General features: G+C 40.9%; 1 protein-coding gene across 1 annotated transcript; it reads right to left on the bottom strand.

Moving 5' to 3' along the window:
• Nucleotides 1-7622: 7622 nt before the first annotated feature.
• Nucleotides 7623-14716, bottom strand: pdcd10b (programmed cell death 10b). The gene is made up of 8 exons (XM_041953743.1): nt 14596-14716; nt 12927-13153; nt 12110-12163; nt 10307-10424; nt 9991-10117; nt 9145-9223; nt 8966-9048; nt 7623-8466 (listed from the first exon to the last, which is right to left on the bottom strand). Exons 2-8 carry the CDS (start codon nt 13014-13016, stop codon nt 8385-8387), a joined length of 633 nt encoding a protein of 210 aa, XP_041809677.1. The 5' UTR covers nt 13017-13153; nt 14596-14716; the 3' UTR covers nt 7623-8384.
• Between the last annotated feature and the right edge of the window lie 3245 nt (nt 14717-17961).

Raw genomic sequence — 17961 nt, 5'->3', positions numbered from 1 at the left:
CTACAAGTGTTCCAAGGAAAGCGTACTCGCTGAATGCCTCATTATAATGACAAGGCTCATTTCTTTAATAACTAGTATTTATATAGGTCCATATAGGTACTGCAAAGCGTGCTATCGTAATCTCCACACATGGCCTAAGAATAGAAGTTTTCATGTGGCCTTTTCCCTGCGTGCAAACAGCATCTTCATACTCAAGCTCACACTGATTGATTTTTCATCAAAGATTCTGCTTTGTGAAAGGATTCGGGGTTCAAAGACTGCGAAGCCTGTGAGAAGACAAATAGTGCTCACTGCAGCCGTAATGTTGATATAAAATGTATTTTCTTCGAGGGATCAGTGTCTGTGCGTAAGCAGTTGTGAAAAGGCTTCAAATATTAGTTCTGACTGTCTACGTTTTTGGACACTTACAGGTAATAAATGTGAAGGCGGCGTTCGGTGAAATTTGATTTGTGACTGGTGTTCTGTCTCAGGAGGATGTGATGATCAACAAAAGGGGGGACCCAAGCGCAGGACCCAGACTTTTGAGTGTGAATGAATGAGAAAAGGCTTATTGGCTGGTTTTAAGGGGATGAGGGTGGATGAGGGGAAAATCTGGCAGATGAAGGCAGAGGATGGAAGCTGGTGGCTGGTGAAGCGTGGTGGCTGAGCACAGGGGAAGGCTGATTATGAGCGTGGCTGAGCGATGAGTGAGCAGGAAGGCGGCGTTCCCGGGGCACGGAGAAACAAAGTTAAAGGCGAGCCAACACGCGAGACGATTCAAGGAGCCGAGATGTGAGGTACCACTTATCTGGAACGACGATCGGCCGATGAGTGGAGGATGAGCCGAGCTGATGAGTGGATGGATTGCAGGTGTGATGGAGTGGATGTGAAGGTGGAGCAGCAAATCAGGGAGCTGGGAGAGTGAGAGAGAGACAGAGGGGAGGACGGGAGACTCGGGGGGGAAAGGGGAACACAAGGGAAATAACTGAGGACAGGGCTGTAGCTGATGAGAGAGGATCTAAGACGAAACACCAAGGGATTCAGATACACTCCTCAGCACTGCATCCCTCCCAGGCAACGAGGCACTGGCACACCCAGCCTTGGTGGTGCACATCCAGCAGCCACAGCCACTGTTCATCAGCTCCTCTCCCTCATCTGGAGTTTGGCGGCCGAACACTCAGAGGTCTCTGTCCAGAGAGATTTTAATGAATGCATCACAAACTATAGAAGTGGATGAAAGTGTTTGAAAAGTGAGGGGGAGCCTCTGCCCCCCGCTGTGGAAAAGTGTCCATTTAGGATGTGTGCATGACATTTACCACAGAAGGACATACTTGTACTTCAACAAATCTTATTCTACCTTTAAAAGTTGACGGTCATTGGCTTCATCACTGATGCATGTCAGTTACGGTTAAAATTCCCCCAAAAAGACACTTGAATGCACCATCAATCAAAAACAGCTGCATGTAGAAAACACTGTCACTTCAGTCCAGCCTCGGTTAAATGCTAAAAATGTTGATTAACCTGACATATAGAGGCGTTCCCTGCTCAGACCCCGCTATCACAGTCTCTCTCAAACACAATGCAGCTGTTGAGGGAGATTATGTCACACTGTCATTGTGGTACGTTTGACTTTAAAGGCCCTGCACGCTGACTCACACAGGTGATTTCACTTTTTTCAGGTGATTAGAGCTTTTCGCCTGTGGGGGTGTGCGGCCTGTGTTCGACTCACGTCTTCCTCACTCTCCTGTTATCCCTGTTGCGCCTGCCACAGTGTGACAAATGACACCTTTATCGCTCCTATTGGTGCACGGAGCCTGGTGAATTTACATAATACCCAGCGGCATCTCTCTGCCCACCTTCAAACTGAGCCCACCTAGTGACAACAGCTGTGCAGGTGTGCTTGGCTGTTTAACAAGTGTTTCACCTGTATTGTACAGATGGTTGTGTGTTGCGCAACATTTGCCACAGATTCAGTGTCATTCTCTCCAGGAAATCGTTATCGGCTACATGACACATCCTGTTTGCTTATTTAGCAGGACGAGAGTAACTCAAGATAAGATGATCACAATCAAAGTTAGCATGCTAAGATGCTACAGATGGTGAACATAATAGACACTATGCCAGCTCAGCATCAGCATGTTAGCATTTAGCTCAAAGCACCACTGTGTGGAGACTTCTGCAACCCTCTGAATGTCGTTTTTAGTCTAAGCATCAGATAGCGTTAACATATGTACTCTTTTCATGTGCCACGCTGTGCCACAGTCGGTAGACAGGGGTGTTCATCATCGAGAACTTTATCTTCTCCGAGAAATATTTCGAGCCAAGTGGGAGGTTTCAGCTGCCTCGGAGGAACGGGGAGCCAGGAGTTAATATCTGGAGCACATCTACAGAGAGGACCCTGCCAGAAATACACCAGAACCTGATGACGGTTCAGTCGAGTTAGGTCGACTGTGTCAGACTGAACAATTACTCTCTCAGGACCCGAATGCTGTAAAATATGGTAAATGGTGACGTCACCCACAACAGACAGACGTAAAATGTAAGGCAGTACATTGAAGTAATGTGCTAGAAGCTAAAGCTACAATTTGAGATACTTTTACTTTACTCGAGTACCATTTTCCATTTTCATTTTATATAGCTTCATACCTCTACTCCACTTCATCTCAGAGGCAAATACTATTTACTCCACTACATCTGACAGCTTTAGTTACTAGTTACTTTTCAGATTACAATTTTTAATACCCTTCCTGTTCCGTGACAACCATGTATCTCCAAATGATTTTAAATGATTGTCATAAACTGAAGGATGAAGTTTTCCTTTATGGATGGAGAAATTTCTTCCTCTTCTTAAACTAATTTCTAAACTAATTTTAATTCTTAAACTTTTTATTTTTTTAAAGCCTCTTGGATTAGCTGGAAAATACATCATCGCAAAGCTGAAAACAGACTGTTTTTCTGAGCTCATGAAACTTTTTACAGACACGACGCTACGAACATGTGATGATCTTATGGAATATGATGTGTGGCTTTAGATTTAACGACCCGACAGTATATAAAGCACTTCAAATGAGCTCAGCCTGAAACATCGACAGCAGTAAAAGCGGCAGTTTTTCTCTTGCTGTCACTCAGCTGCCAGTTCATGAGGCACAGTCAGCTAAATCAAAGGCAGCATAATGCAACAGCTGTGCAATAATTCCTATTGACTGCATTGTATTCATTACGGTGAGAGCTGTTTCTGATGTCCCTCCCACCCTATCTGTGTGAAATACTAGAAACACCTGTAAGTATAATTCAATACAATTCAACAGCAACACCAACAGCCTCCAAAATGGCCATAAAGTTGAATCAACAAGAAAAACTTTGTTTGTACCCATCTTGAAAGTTTTATTGAGCTGCTGTTGTATTAGCTCATAAACTGGCAACTAAGTGTGTGTTGTAGATGTAATTTGTGCTCTAGTGTGCTGAATGGTTAATGTGGAAACAACAAGAATTGAATTAGATTCATGCTATTTTATAAAATAATGTTTTTTCAGACATTGTTTTACTGCTTAATTTCATCAAACATAAAGTAGAGAGAAGTGTAAAACATCCATGGCTCTGCGGCATGGTTTTCCTCCTGTTCTCTCCAGTTTTTTGAGTCACCAGCGGCCGCTAAGATGCTGAACAGGTTGAACCCAACGATGAATGTACACCCTCATCAGCCGGGATATTAAAGCTGCTGGCAAGAACTTTGATTGCATTTCCAAATACTGTGTTTGAGGTCTAATTTATCCGTTCTGCCCTGATCCACCTCCTCCCAGGCTAACAAGGCAGTTGAGAGAGGTGTGTGTGGAGGCCAGCAGTTCTCTGCAGCTCCTGAGCTGCACGTCTCTTTAAAACTCTGCATCACGCTGCCTTTGCTGAATCAAGCCCGCTTTTGAGCGATCCAATCACATTTAACGGATCTGATTTAAAAATTCCTCCCAGAACTAAACCCTGACGGCAGATAGAGCTCTGAAGTGGGAGGGGATGATGCTTGTGGGAGTGCTTTTCTCTTTTCTGTACTCCAGTTTCAATCTTGTCTTTAAACTACATCCTTAACGTTAAAGTTGCAGTCTTGAAGATTTTAGTCCTGGTTTACTGGGTGGATGTAGAAGCAGCCTTTTCCAACCGTCCTGTGAGTAACGGCGATCGGATCTTATGCTGAACACGTCATGAGTCTGCAGACAGCAGGGCTCTGTGTAAGGAGTTTGATACCTCGCTGAGAAGTTGGAGGTGTGCAGCCCGTCGCCTGCAGCCCTTCCTCAAACAGCTCACAGTGGCTGCTGCTGCTTGTTCCATTACTCCCTGCAACGTCAAAGTGGTCAAAAATGTAGAAAATGATGGTTCTCTTGTTTTTTGATGAACAATGACAGCAAGTGCAAAGCTCACTGACAAACACACTGCTTTTCCTGTAAGTACGTCATAATCAAAGCCAGTTCATGTTTTGCCAGTTAAAGGCTTTTAATGTGAGGTTGCAGCAGAAGGAAATGCTCGGTTTGTATTTGGAGCTATTTAATGCACCAGGACACCCAGTTCGTAATAATGGAAATGTATAAATATTGCAAAACTTTCCTCAGTGGACCACAGGCTCAGTCACAGGTGTGGTACCTCAGTTGGTGACAGCGAAGAGACCACGTACAACATATTATTATGACTTTCAGCCACTGTTGGCACTGAGGAGAGGCCAGTCAGAGGTGTGAATTTAAAACACTTTGCTACTGTTGAGAATAAGACACAGCATCGTAGCTGATGAATTCAGCAGCAAGACCTCACAGGTGAATTGATTTAAACTGCAGATTGTATTTCCAGTTTTGTCGATACTGTGACCTTTAGCTTCCGCAAACGGTTATCAGAATTTAAAGCTCACTTATTGGATGTTTCTTGCCGAGCCTGCACCTCAGCAGTCGGAGCCAACCTTGAGGTCTTTGTGTGCACAGTCGTGTATCTTTTATCAAAGAACAAGATGTTTTCTAAGAGAGTGCTTAATATTTTGTATCGACGATTTAACCGGGAGAGTTTCACCAACATCCAAGTGCTTCAACTGTGAGTCATGTAACATCTGCCAGTGGCATCCGAAATAACTCCTCCAACCTCGCGGCTCTATTCTTGAGTCACACAACTGAAGCGAAGGATTCTCAAACTTCTGTTTCACTGTGACTAAAAGCTGAACTTCACATGCACTGACAGCGCAGATCTGTTGAACTACAGTTCATAAGATTACTGCAATTCTGAAAGGGGGTGATGTTAAACTAAAGCTAAGCTAATGGCAGAGCACCATCGAGTTGACACGGTGAGCCTGTGAGCCTGATGAATTAGCTCTGTTTTTGGTCTCCACCGACTCCTGAGGGAAATATCTGGCTCTTTAGCTGCTAAATGCTTCATTATGTTCACCAGCTAGTTGCTTACTGTGCTTGCCGGTCGGTTTGTGCTGAGCAGGTAGAGCACAGGGCTTTTATTAGAGCTTTTTCTCTGAAAACAAGGAAACAAGGGTTAATGACAGCACTGATATAATAGCTTGTTCATGTGAGCACCTGGACTGGTCTGACTTATAATCACCTCCAGGCATATTTCTATTAATGTGTTTGCCTCTTGTAAACATTTCAGGATATTTAAAAAATAATGTGACTTTTTCTCAGTGTTTTATGTATAGCTGGTTCATTATGCCATAATGAGGAGCTCATGTTTCCAGCTCAGTGAAATAATTTCCTCGTTCAGAGTGAACATCTTCAAACATTAGTAGGAACATTATGCAAACACACACACAAAAAAAATTATTTGCCTGTGAAGTACAACCATTCAGCCTCTGTTTTCTTTTCATGGCTGTTAATAAGAAAAAAGCGTTTCATTAAACATTGATCTCAATCACAGAACAATAACTGTGCATATTGGATCAAACAACACAATGAAAGAGGACACAGGCCTCTCTCTCATTTCTGTATTATCTGACATTAGAGGAGGAAGAGGAGTCCTTCCAGGAACACCCTGAACAATCCACTATTCTTCATTTTCTGAAATGTTTCCTTTCCAGACAGTGGAGGCCTTTGGTTGACTGTTTTTTCAGGACCAGGTTAGCAAAACCCTTCAACGTTTGCAGCATTGCCGCAGCTCAGTTTTGATTACCTGCCAAGACGTCAGTGAGTCAGACAGCTGAATAGTTTTGAGGTCTTTTAACTATCACATTACTAATCCCTTTATACTCCAATTATTTGACAGCTCTACAGCTCGACTTTACCAATTAAGACATAACATGCATGCATGCAGAGGCGTACGTGTGTGTGTGTATGGGTAAATTTCTGACCACCTTGGCAACAGTAAAATGCTGCTCAGACATTAATGAATAAGTATCAGCCACAGTATAACACTCACAGAGACCATTCTTCTGCATCGAGTACTTCTACTTTCTGATCCTGTACGTACATTTTGCAAATACTATGTACACACTTTTATTTGTGCTAGTGTATTTTTGCACTGTATTGTTTCTACTTGAGTAAAGGATCTGTACACTCTTCTATTCAAACACACACACACACACACACACAAAAACTAGTTTTTGCAGCACAAACTGAGTCCAGTTACTAAGCAGCAGGAAAAGGGGATGAAGACCCCTCCTTGACAGAGCTATTCTTTGTGTCCCTCGGCATTTACGTGGTTTGCTGCTACATTGTTTCCAGGCAACGCTGGAAACGTTATTGTTCCAGTGCCCTGTGGAACTAAACAGCAGTATTTCAGCTGACAAGAGCAGTATCAAGGAAATGACCCGGTACAGTCAGGAAGCATCTGTCGATAAGGATGTGCACGCTCATCAAAAGGGCAGGGACACTGGTGATAATATGCATTATTTACATAATAAAACTCGACAAAGGCTGCTCGAGCTTTGGTGAACTGCTGAGAGATATTTTACAAGGTTATTTTTTTCTGGTTATTTTCAATAGCAGCTTCTCAGCTGGACAAGCAGGAGGAGGATCAAATTTGTTTCTATTTGTGCACGTAGCAGAGAAATTCTCCAGGTACAGCAAACATTCTCCTTCGCATTCTGGCTCACGTAAGATGTTCCAGTCTCAGTTAAACTGTGCCCATAAAGTAAAACATTTCATTTCAACATCATATTCACTTCTGTCCCCAGTTTGTGCCTTTCAAGTATTAATCTTCATGTATTACATCCAAGAGATTAAAAACTGGAAACCCAGAAGGTTTACAACATGTAGCACTGTTCTGAAGTCATTTCCAAAATAATAAACTTCTGAACACAAAAATTGAAGATTTTTAACCTTTTTTCTCAAATTGCAAATGTATTTCCTGATCCAGGTAGATGAAAGAGTAGAGCAACAGACAGAATTTTTTTTCTTCCCGGTGATTAGAAGGAGGATTTTTTTTTTTTTTAAAAACGTGTCCGACAGTGTTACAGAAGCGCAACGCTAAATTGGTACTTTTAATTAAGCATTAGTCACAACTTGTAAATCCTGGCAACTCATTTAAGAGTGCACTTCTTTTAATGTTTTGTTAGACAGTCACTGTCATAACCAGGAAGTACTTCCTTTACGAGGAGAAAGCCTGATGACAAACGACAAATACTCCAATCCGAAAATAAACAAGTCAAGCCACACATACTGGACTCGGACACATTTAAAAAAGCATAATCATTTGGAAACTATTTATTGAACATTTGCAACCAGATATCAGTTAAATACAGAACTTTCAATTGTCTCTCTACATCCCCCAACAGCAGGGACAGGCTCCACTTCATTACACTGAGAGGAGGGAATGTTACAGGACTTGGTAAGGCGCACACTGTGCTGGAAGTCATTTGGCTTTCTGTCTTCTGATAATAAAGAGAAACGAAATCTGAGTCTGCCTCTCAAATGTCCTACACCGCTTCCCCTCCTCGCAGCTAGATCCTGTGCGTACAGATCATGGCAAAATGACACAAATAGGACCCGAGAAGAGAAAACCAGTATAGACAACTGAGACACACCCCTACTGAGTGCGGTCTGAGATGTGTAGCCATGATTGAAAAGCTAAAAGTAAAATGATCAACATGAATATATTAGAAAAATGGCAATTAGTCTTTAATAAACACCTCGCCTCACCTACTCCCAACAAGACCGGGGTTATAAATTAAAACTGTCCAAATAAAATCAATCAACCAGGACTTTGGGCCCATTCAGTTCCATTTCAAGACTGGAAAATCCTCATTGAAAAAAACAAATGGCACTTTTCAGTCTCTTGAACTGGAATCTAGAATATCGACTTCAATGGAATCGACCCCCAACCCTAAAATCAACTCTTTCTAATTTACATATATGGGTCAGGCGTTCCTCAAGCTTCCACCATTCTAGCAGTTGCTCCCCACGGGACCGAGGGGGGGGCTCTGTGGTCTCTGAGGGCTAGGCCACGGTTTTGAAGGTCTGCAGTATGAGGTTGGTTTGGTGGATGAGCCGGTTTGCACTGATGAAGACATTTATCGCCCTAGGAACACAAAAAATGACAACTTGAGAAAACAGGCTGGAGAAGCTCGTAGACGCTGTTTAAACAAATATTTAACTGTTGGGAGGAAACAGAGGCTGAACGTGGGCGAGCTGGTTCTGCAAAGACATTCAGACCAAATCCCAATCCCCCCCTGCAGTGGATCTTCAGAACGGAGCTTGAAGGGTTAGCTGATGAGGTTTCCACAAGAAACTAGCATTTGTACTATACTCGTACTTTTTCAAACTTCATACACGATACATGGAAATAACTAATGCTGCTGTCCCTCTCAAATCTTCTATTGTGAATAGTGATTTTTCTGAAATTCAAACACAATCGTTTGCATCTTCATTAAACGAAGACATTCCAACAGAGTGCTTTCCTCTCCTTAAACCTCACAGGTTTTGGTACAGTGGAGGATGATACAATGTAAATATGCAGGAGAAGATGATTAGAGAAGCTGAAGCATCATATGGTTATCATACGTTATGGTTACACTTACTTTCCGTCTTTGAAGTATGTTTTGAGGGTGTCGCTGAAACTTTTGGAGTATTTGACAAACTCCTTTTTCTGGTGCTCCAGGGCCTTCGCAAACAGAGAATAAAAAGAAACACAGTTTTAAAAAAACAAGGACAAAGGGAGAAACGTACACAGGAGTGTGTTTGTGTGTCCGTTACTTACTCTGCGATTCTGGTACTGATATTTCTTAATGACATTGTTGACTGTGTCCAGGAGCTCTTTTATGGCGCTGGCTATGTCTCTGTAGGAAACCAACAACAACACAAGTGAGGATTGAGTTGTGTCTGTTACAGCTACCGTACAGAGAACACCATGTTATTTCTTCACCAATTTGAGTAAAATTTCTCTAAAGCTGTTGGATAATTGCCGTAAAGTTTGGTACAGACATTCATTCCTCAAGATGAACTGTAATCCCTTCTGTGATGCTTTAGGTTTTAGTCTAGGACCATCATCAGGGTCATAATATTAGCAAATCAAGTTAGCAAAGATATAAGATACATATGGAGAAAATAAATACAACAAGACACATCGCCACTTCCAGTGCAGACAGACAACAAAAAAAAGACAGAACAATGGAGGAGTCGGAGCTCCACCACATTGGTCAAACACATGTGGTCAATAGAAATTACAGTTCGATAGCACATGGGCGAGTCGAGGTGTAGCAGTTATGAACAACATCGGGCCTGTCGTTGGGCAACAGATATTTTCATTGTTTTGCACCACCTGAGTCTGTGTAGGTCAGAGCTAAACATTACACAGTGCTAAATTCTGATTTTAGAGCCTCGCTATGAATTACTTCACAGAATGCATTTTACAGTACAACAGTAGAGAGGTTAAAATTATGGAAGGCCTGACCACTGCACCCTATGGACAGGTTAGCAATTGACTGTAATGTGTAAATTACTGGCATTTGTTGGTGATGTGTAAATTGCTGTATTTATTTCTAATCCCAGTGCACGCTTGTGTTTTAAAACAGTATGGTGTGTGTATGTGTGTGCTAGCACTCACTTGATAGTCTGTAGGAAGCGTACTCTGTCATTGATCTCATCAGGGATTTTGCTGAGAATGTGTTTCAGAGCTCTGGCCTTCTCATTTAGGTCCTGGAACTCCTGCTCAGGCCGGTCAATCATGAACTCTGGAGGAAAAGGCAGATTCCAAGAAACTGGATGATTTATAGAAATGGGCAGAATAGAACAGTGGTATATACCAAGAGACTGGAGACAGCATGGGTGAACAGCTGTGTCACCTACAAACCTGCATCTCACAGTGACAAAAGAGCATTTCCAACACGATATCTCAATGCTTCTTTCTCTCAGATACTCACCTTCCACATCATCAGCTGCCATGCGCAGTAGGGATTCAGTGAAGTTGATTTGGACGTTCTTTTTCTCCAAGATCTTCATTATGATGTCTTGAGTCAGGCCAGGGTTCTCCCTCTCCGCCTGACAAAAGAGGAGTCGAATTAGGCGAGCAAGGTGAGGAAGACAAGTAAGCAATTCAGCCTTGAATTACACCAGCCAGCAAGCAGCGGGGGCAATGCAGATATCAATCAGTGAGACAAGTGAACAAAAGACCCACAAATGTCACAGTAAAACAGCTGTAAGGCGATCACATCTCCCTTTGGTTTGGATAACAAAAAAGCTGCTTCTCCTTCATTAATATTTCATCTGTGCGCACAGTGAACACTGCGACTCATCAGCAGCAGAGGTACTCTATGGTCACTGTGCTTTTATCATGCCAGTGCAATCACAGCAGTATATAGATAAAAAAAAAAGAGAATCAAGACATTAAAAAAAGACTCATCTGATGACTACAATCAGGTCTCACATCATAATCTCAAATCACATCACCAGCCTGAATTTCAGCACCTTTGATGTTATCTTAATAGCAGCCGAGTTAATTCGTCTGAATATCAATCATGTAGCTAAAGAAACTCAAGCATCATGAGCACCATGTAAAATGAACCTAACAGTATAACAAAGGTATGATAAAAAATATATATAATACAATATAAAGTAAAAGCATGAATATATATCATTTGAGTTGCGGTGAAATGCACAAGGTAACATCACAACTGTGATTTTTTTTTTAAGGGAGTCAGCTGCTGATTTGCTGTCCTTCAAATGTGCACATGCAGGTTTTGCTCTGGAGGACATGATTCTGACCTCAAAGAGGATAACGAGAATGCATCAAAAATACCAGGTGTAAACGCAAAGGCAAGATCAGATCATTTACTATCCAAATAATGTATCCCATTAGATACAGTGATACGACTCTGCTTTAACATTAGTACTCTGTAAGAAAAAGGACAATGTCCACACTTAATCAGCATCTGTACATTTTTTCACATTTTTTACTGGCGAATCCACCAAAGCATTGCAAAGGAGCTGTTAAAAAAAGAAACACTACAAGAAACAACAGCAAGGCTCTCATTAGTTAGAGGAAATTTAAGAGCATGGAGCAAGAAAAACTACATCTTTTACAACTTGGGACAGCTTTTATTTTTTTTTAGCTCCAGTAGTCAGTTGTATTGGATATGACAACACTGTTACTAAAAACGGGTCCAATTGGTCAAAAAGGTGGTCAGACAAACCTACAGGATGTAAACAAGACGGCAGTACTGCCAGATTATCTAATCCCCCTTTATTTCAAGGTAAAAGTGAAAGTGAGTGCATCCATAACACCACTAGTAATCCCTCACTGCTGCTTTTGTCTCTCATGTATTTTAGTAAATTGGGTTTTGGACCGTTGGTGCGACAAAACAAGACATTTGATGAGATTGGGCTCTGGGAAATTATACTTGGTCTTTTTTGCTATCTGCACCATTTCATAGTTAAATCAACTGAACTGAAAAATATCTGCAAAATTAATTAACAATTAAAATAATGGTTAGTTGCAGCCCTAATTCACTGGACCCATTTTAGGGACCCTTGCAGCATTCCAAAATCTTAGCACTTACTTTGGTGAATGTTATAGCAACAGACAGAACTAGTGGCCAGAGGTATGAAAATAAATCCCTGCATGTAATAAACTGTCCTTCAATGTAGCAGCACAACTAAACTGCAAACACTGATAACTTCAACATTATACAGATGTTTCAGGTCATCTTATGCGTGCATTGTCCTACCTTTATGAAGGCTGCTCTGAGCGTCTGAGCTGCTGATAGGTTGATCCTCCCGAGCTAATGAAAAGAAACACACATTATTCCAACTCAATCTGGACATGTTGGTGCTATTGCTGTGATATCTAACCTAAAACTTGAAGGGGTTTCAAAAGTGTGCTAAATTGAACCTAAAAGCGCTGTCAAAACAGGCACGAGTTTAACAAAACCAGATGTATGTTTAAGGTACCTTATAAAGTCAGTGGCATGCCGGGAATTCAAAGGAATGCCAGATCATAGTGCTTATCATTGTCATTGAAAATTAGCATGGAAATTGTTTTGTTTGTCTGATTTTAACATTATAACATTATACAGTGTGTGTTTCAGGACTTATACTCTAGGTGCACTTTTAGTTGTCACATAAATACATTGTTATCAGTCTAATACAGATATAAATCATAGTATAACATTTTGCCCCTGTTATAACAAATCTGTCTCCTTATACACCCCAGCAGCATTGATAATCTGTCAAATACATTAGGTTACATTAAAACTGTAGCGGGAATCGATCTTACAATATATTAATGTTGTTGGTTTTATCCTCTGTGAGCATCAGGTGACTGGCAACCTAAATTAAAGATTAACTGGCCTTGTGCACTCCTCAATGGTGCATAATATATGCTATGAAGTGGCCTTGTTTCCCCTTTTTTCAATACATAACATAGCAGACTCAATGGGCAGAACATAACATCTTTTTGTCATTAAAGAAGATGATTTAATAGTTCAACCACTCTGACAAACACTCATATAGTAGACAAATAGTTTAATAAAGGTGAAGTTTTACCTCATTGAAAACTGGGTACATCACGGCGTACAGTGTCATGGATACCATGGAGTTTGTCTCCGCTTCATTCTTCATCTCCTCCATTGTCATCCTCCAGGGAGGAGCAGCTCTTGGTGAAAAGGTGAGGAGGAAACTGCAGCTCACACACACTCACACATACACTCACCCACTCACACTCACACTCACACACACTCTGAAAACAACACAAGCTCCAGAGTGACAAGAGCCTAGAGGAAAAAAGAAACAAAGACAACAGGTTATTGATAACATTTAGTTTGGCTTGGCCTATTAAATTTTTTAACTACATGGCAAGACTTTTGATTATTTAGGTAACATGATATATCTTAATACGGTTTTCTTATATTTGGTAACTAGTATGGATGCAGAGATCTAATCCCCCCTATCAGTGCTGGCACAGATCCTGAGTTAATGAAGTGGATCGGGTACTGCAATATGAGCGATCCACATCTAATACAGCTTCTTCTGCAATGACATTATACAAATCAGTAACATTCATTCAGTCATGGGTGGCTGCTGAGTAGAGGACCTGACCTCATGTTGCCTGAAATAAAAGTGATTCCAATGAGCTACTCGCAGTGAGATGTGAAATCCGTTTGGTACTTGGTAGTGGCAGATACCTTGAGGTTAGGCACTGGAATTGGTATTGGGAAAAAAATATATCTGCATGTACTGAAGAGAACATTTAACAGTAAAAATGTAAACTTGTCAACTCTAGCTGATGGACAAATCATGATACCAAACCTGTATTACCGCAAAAACATCTTTGGCATATCCTTGTTACTTATCCAACAGCCAACACATTCAGTGATAACAATATCCCGACGCTGTATATCTAAGCTACCATATATTCTAAGAGGTATTTCAAGAAGGAGCAGGAAGACATGACTTGTTGGCTTGTCTACCTTGGAGGAGGGGAGTGGCACTGTTATACGTTACCTGGCTTGTGACAGCAAGGCCAATATGACCAAACAGCAACTTACATTAAATGTCTAATAATGTAAATATCAAGGAAACAATGAGCAGTCATTACAAGCAAGACCCCGTTCCTACTTATCTGTTTTGGTATAATACAGTACTGACAGAGTAGTGTTTGGCAGTGCAGCTCAGGTCTTGGCTATCATCAATGTTACGATAAACATTTGGGTATTCGGCTAGCTTGATCAATTACATTTGACATTCATAACCGGTCTAAAATAAAAGATGTATAGGAAGTTTACTGTTTGTCAGCCACAGTGACGCGATGGCTGGCTAACTGAAGGCTAAACTGACTAGCGAACTGGATGCAGTCAGCCCCAGGTAAGAGCTAGTCAGCTAACTGGACATGGCTAACGAAACAGCTGATGTACACTTAACTGAGGTTTACTGTTTTATCTAAGGTAATAGATTATCAAAATCAAGCGCTAGAACTGGGTTCTTGACTGGGTATTGCGACACATTTATAGCGATCTAACCGCAGAGATAGCCAATTGAGGCCTATGGCCGACCAAATCGATGGTAGCAAACTGCTAGCAGTTAACATCGTAGCTAATGTGCTAGCTACACTAAATTGGATATTTGTATTTGCTTACGAGCTAAAACACGTCAACAAACTGCTGAATGACATATGTCTAAGTCGGTACATGCGTGTCAAATGTGTACTTGTATCTACCTTTGGTTTGACTTCTTAAATGGGTTGGTTTCGCCGTCGATTGCCTTTTAGCTGCTATGTTTTCTTTACAACTTAAGGCGGAAGTTTTTTAGGACTGGCCTGAGCGACATCTTCCGGACCGTTGCTACGTAAACACAGTCCCTCCAATCAGAGGGCGGGTGGATATAGCGACTGTTACGTGATATAAAATAGTTGTGTTTCTGTGATATATATATATATATATATATATATATATATATATATATATATATATATATATATATATATATATATATATATATATATATATATATATCATTTTATCATTTTAGCTTGGATTGGATAGTATGGTGGCTGGAGTTAGAAAAACATGTCATTACAGAAGGCAAGAAGGGTCTAAGGCTGTTATTATAATTACCAGTTTTCTGATTTGTAAATACCATTCACATCATTATCCAACTCAAAATCAGAACTGGAAAACTCAGAATTTTATGATAACTCTGATATTGCCACACAATAATTTGGAGTTGTCTGACAGGCAAGTAAATGTGGATGCCTGTGAGCCAAAGTCATTCAAGATAGATAAACTTATTATGGGAAGCATTTTGGGAATTGTAAAGTCAAGTGCTTTGGTATGTTGGCCTGTATCAGAGACTGTCACAATTCCCCCAACTTCATGCAAGTGCTTCAAATATACCCCTTTAAAGTCACTAATCAGCTTTCAGAACCTTTTATATGTTTGGTTTATTTGGGTGTCAGCCAGTTTGAGTAAAGATGATGTTAAGTTCACCTGAGGTGACTTTTGGGCAAAAACTGCTGAGAAAACTCAAAAGATTAATAGACTATGGAAATGATTGCTACCTGATTAAATGTAGCTCATGTTAAGCCAAAGGAAGAGGAGTTTTTACCCAAATATATTTTACATTTTCACCAATTTTCCATAAAGATGATGAAGAGTAATATTCTGTCTTTTTCCCGTATTGCCTCATGTCCATCTTCCTATTACAGTTTACGCATGTCAGAGGTCAAGAGTCTAATTTTCTATCTTTTATCGGAGGAATGTAGAGGTAATCTTCCCTGCTGTCAGTTCAGTTGTCTGGTTAGTGTCACTCTGATGGCTCAGAGGAGCGCAGGCTCCAGCTGGATGAAGCCCTCAGGCAGTATGTCTGACAACAAACTGGAGCTCACCTGGAAAAGCGCTCTCAAGGAGTAGGAACACAAATAAAGGATTCATTTAATCTAAACCAGTGTGTCATAAGGTTCATGCTGATATCATCATGAGTGTCCAAGATTATTTCCCTGCTCCAACAACACTGTGATAAACTGGCACTAAGCAAAGCAAAGCACTGAGGTATAAACAAATTATAAAATTATATATATTTTCACTCTGATGCTCTGACATCCTACAAAATATGGGAAATTATTCTTCTAATTGTTGTAATTATTGTACCTAATGTGTTGTCACCTTTCACATGAACATACTTATGGGTGATAATGTTATCCATCCTGTACTGTACAGTAGTAAGCCACTGTGCTGCTCCATCGACCTCAGTTCATCCACTTCCCCTGTTATTAACCCTCACATCAGGCTCTATTTTGTGCTTAATAGTAACCAAACAGTCCCAGGAAATATAAATTCCTCAGTTTAAAGCACTGCATGTTCTGAATTCAGAGACTGTCATACCTCACCTGTCCACTAGTCGCCCCCATTGAGTTTTTCGCTCCTTCCCAGTCACCTGATCTCACCACCTGCACTGTTCACACACATTAGCCAATCAGCTTCCTTTTGTACATACAGTGAATGTTGATGTTAGTTATCCATGTGAGAGTTCAAGCATTTCCTGGTTTTCGCTCAGGTCTTAAAAGGGAGCAACAGTACATACTAGACATACTGTATATTGCAAAGATATTATATCATATATAACTATATTTAATTCAGTAGCCAGTGACCAACAGCTGCAACACTCCAGCTACAAAACCACACACATAGACATATCAGCTCATACATTTACATAGCGTCAATAAATAGCTGGATGTTTGGTCAAATTAGGCTTCCGTATTAAGGCTGAAATGCTGCAGCAGGCATTGTATGTTTTTTTTTTTTTTACACATTATGTCCAGTGCTGTCTGTAAGTACATGCTTTTTGTTGTGTTGGCTCTATACCTTTCAGATAGAATTTGATGGTGTTCACACCCATATTGGCTGACCAAAATAACAACGTGAATTAAAATGAACCTAAATAAAGTCAAGTGTGATAAGCTTGGGCTATTGATGACTGAAGTCCATGACCCTTAGACATCAGCAGACACTCAGTATCTTCCTCTGCCAGGCCTGTGCTGCAGTCATCCTCATGTTTTGCTTGTTTCGGGAGCTTTTTGCATTCACTCTGGTCTTTATCTAGAGAAACACACGCTCATTAGGACTGAGGTCAGGTGACTGATTGTTTCCATCCAGAACACTGTTTGGCCCTCATTGATTGCTTTGTCTGTATGTTGAGGATGATTGCCATGCTGCATGCTTGTAAGATGGGGGGACTGAATGTGCTGGAGTACAGAGCCTCAGCAACTGTAGCTATATGACATTTGCGTGACATTGGAGGAGAAGCTTGAAGTGTTTAATTAATAAAACACATACATACATGACCATACTGATCTGAGTGGGATACTATAATTCTAATATGGCCCATCACTGAAGGCTGCTCTCCTGGCCCCTCTGGTCCACCTTGCACTGCTGCTGCTATTATCAGAATGATCATTGGTTTATAAGGTAATAATAGAAATAGTCGTACAGTGGTGATCAAAATTATTTTCGTTGTGTAGCACAGCTCAGCTCTCATATTATCAGTATCAAACACTGCCCTCCTCTTACCGCCAGGTATATCAACACAGCTAACACAGCATGCCTCCAGACACACACCCCAGTTTTTCATATCAATAACTCCAAAATTTTTTTTTGCAAGTTATATTTTCTAGATATCAACATGTATTTTTCCTTCTTTCTTATTTTTTCCTTTAAGCTTACGTTTTGCTGGTCACATTGTTTGTCGTCTTATACTTTATGTCACTCAATAATAATAATAACAATAATAATATGGTCCTTCAGAAACACATGACGTCACACCAGCCATACAAGTTAAAACTATAAATATTGATGACTACATAAGTGCCTGATTCAATAAACAGCAAAATAATTTTATATCACTGTCTGGCGATCGATTGAGAAACCCCAAACAGACATCCTGACTTCCTGTATAATTCTGAAGCGACCTGACTCGCGGCCACAGACCCAGCCACTCGCTGCCACGCGGTCCTCAAACCTCTCCATCCTCGCGGTTTACATAAGAGGGACGGCGCAGCCTCATTGGTACGAGCGCTGACGACGTCGCG

This window comes from Chelmon rostratus, chromosome 15 (genome assembly GCF_017976325.1).
Source record: "Chelmon rostratus isolate fCheRos1 chromosome 15, fCheRos1.pri, whole genome shotgun sequence".
NCBI classification, from domain to species: domain Eukaryota; kingdom Metazoa; phylum Chordata; class Actinopteri; order Chaetodontiformes; family Chaetodontidae; genus Chelmon; species Chelmon rostratus.
Note: the sequence above shows the minus strand (reverse complement) of the source record. Positions and strands in the feature narration are given on the sequence as shown.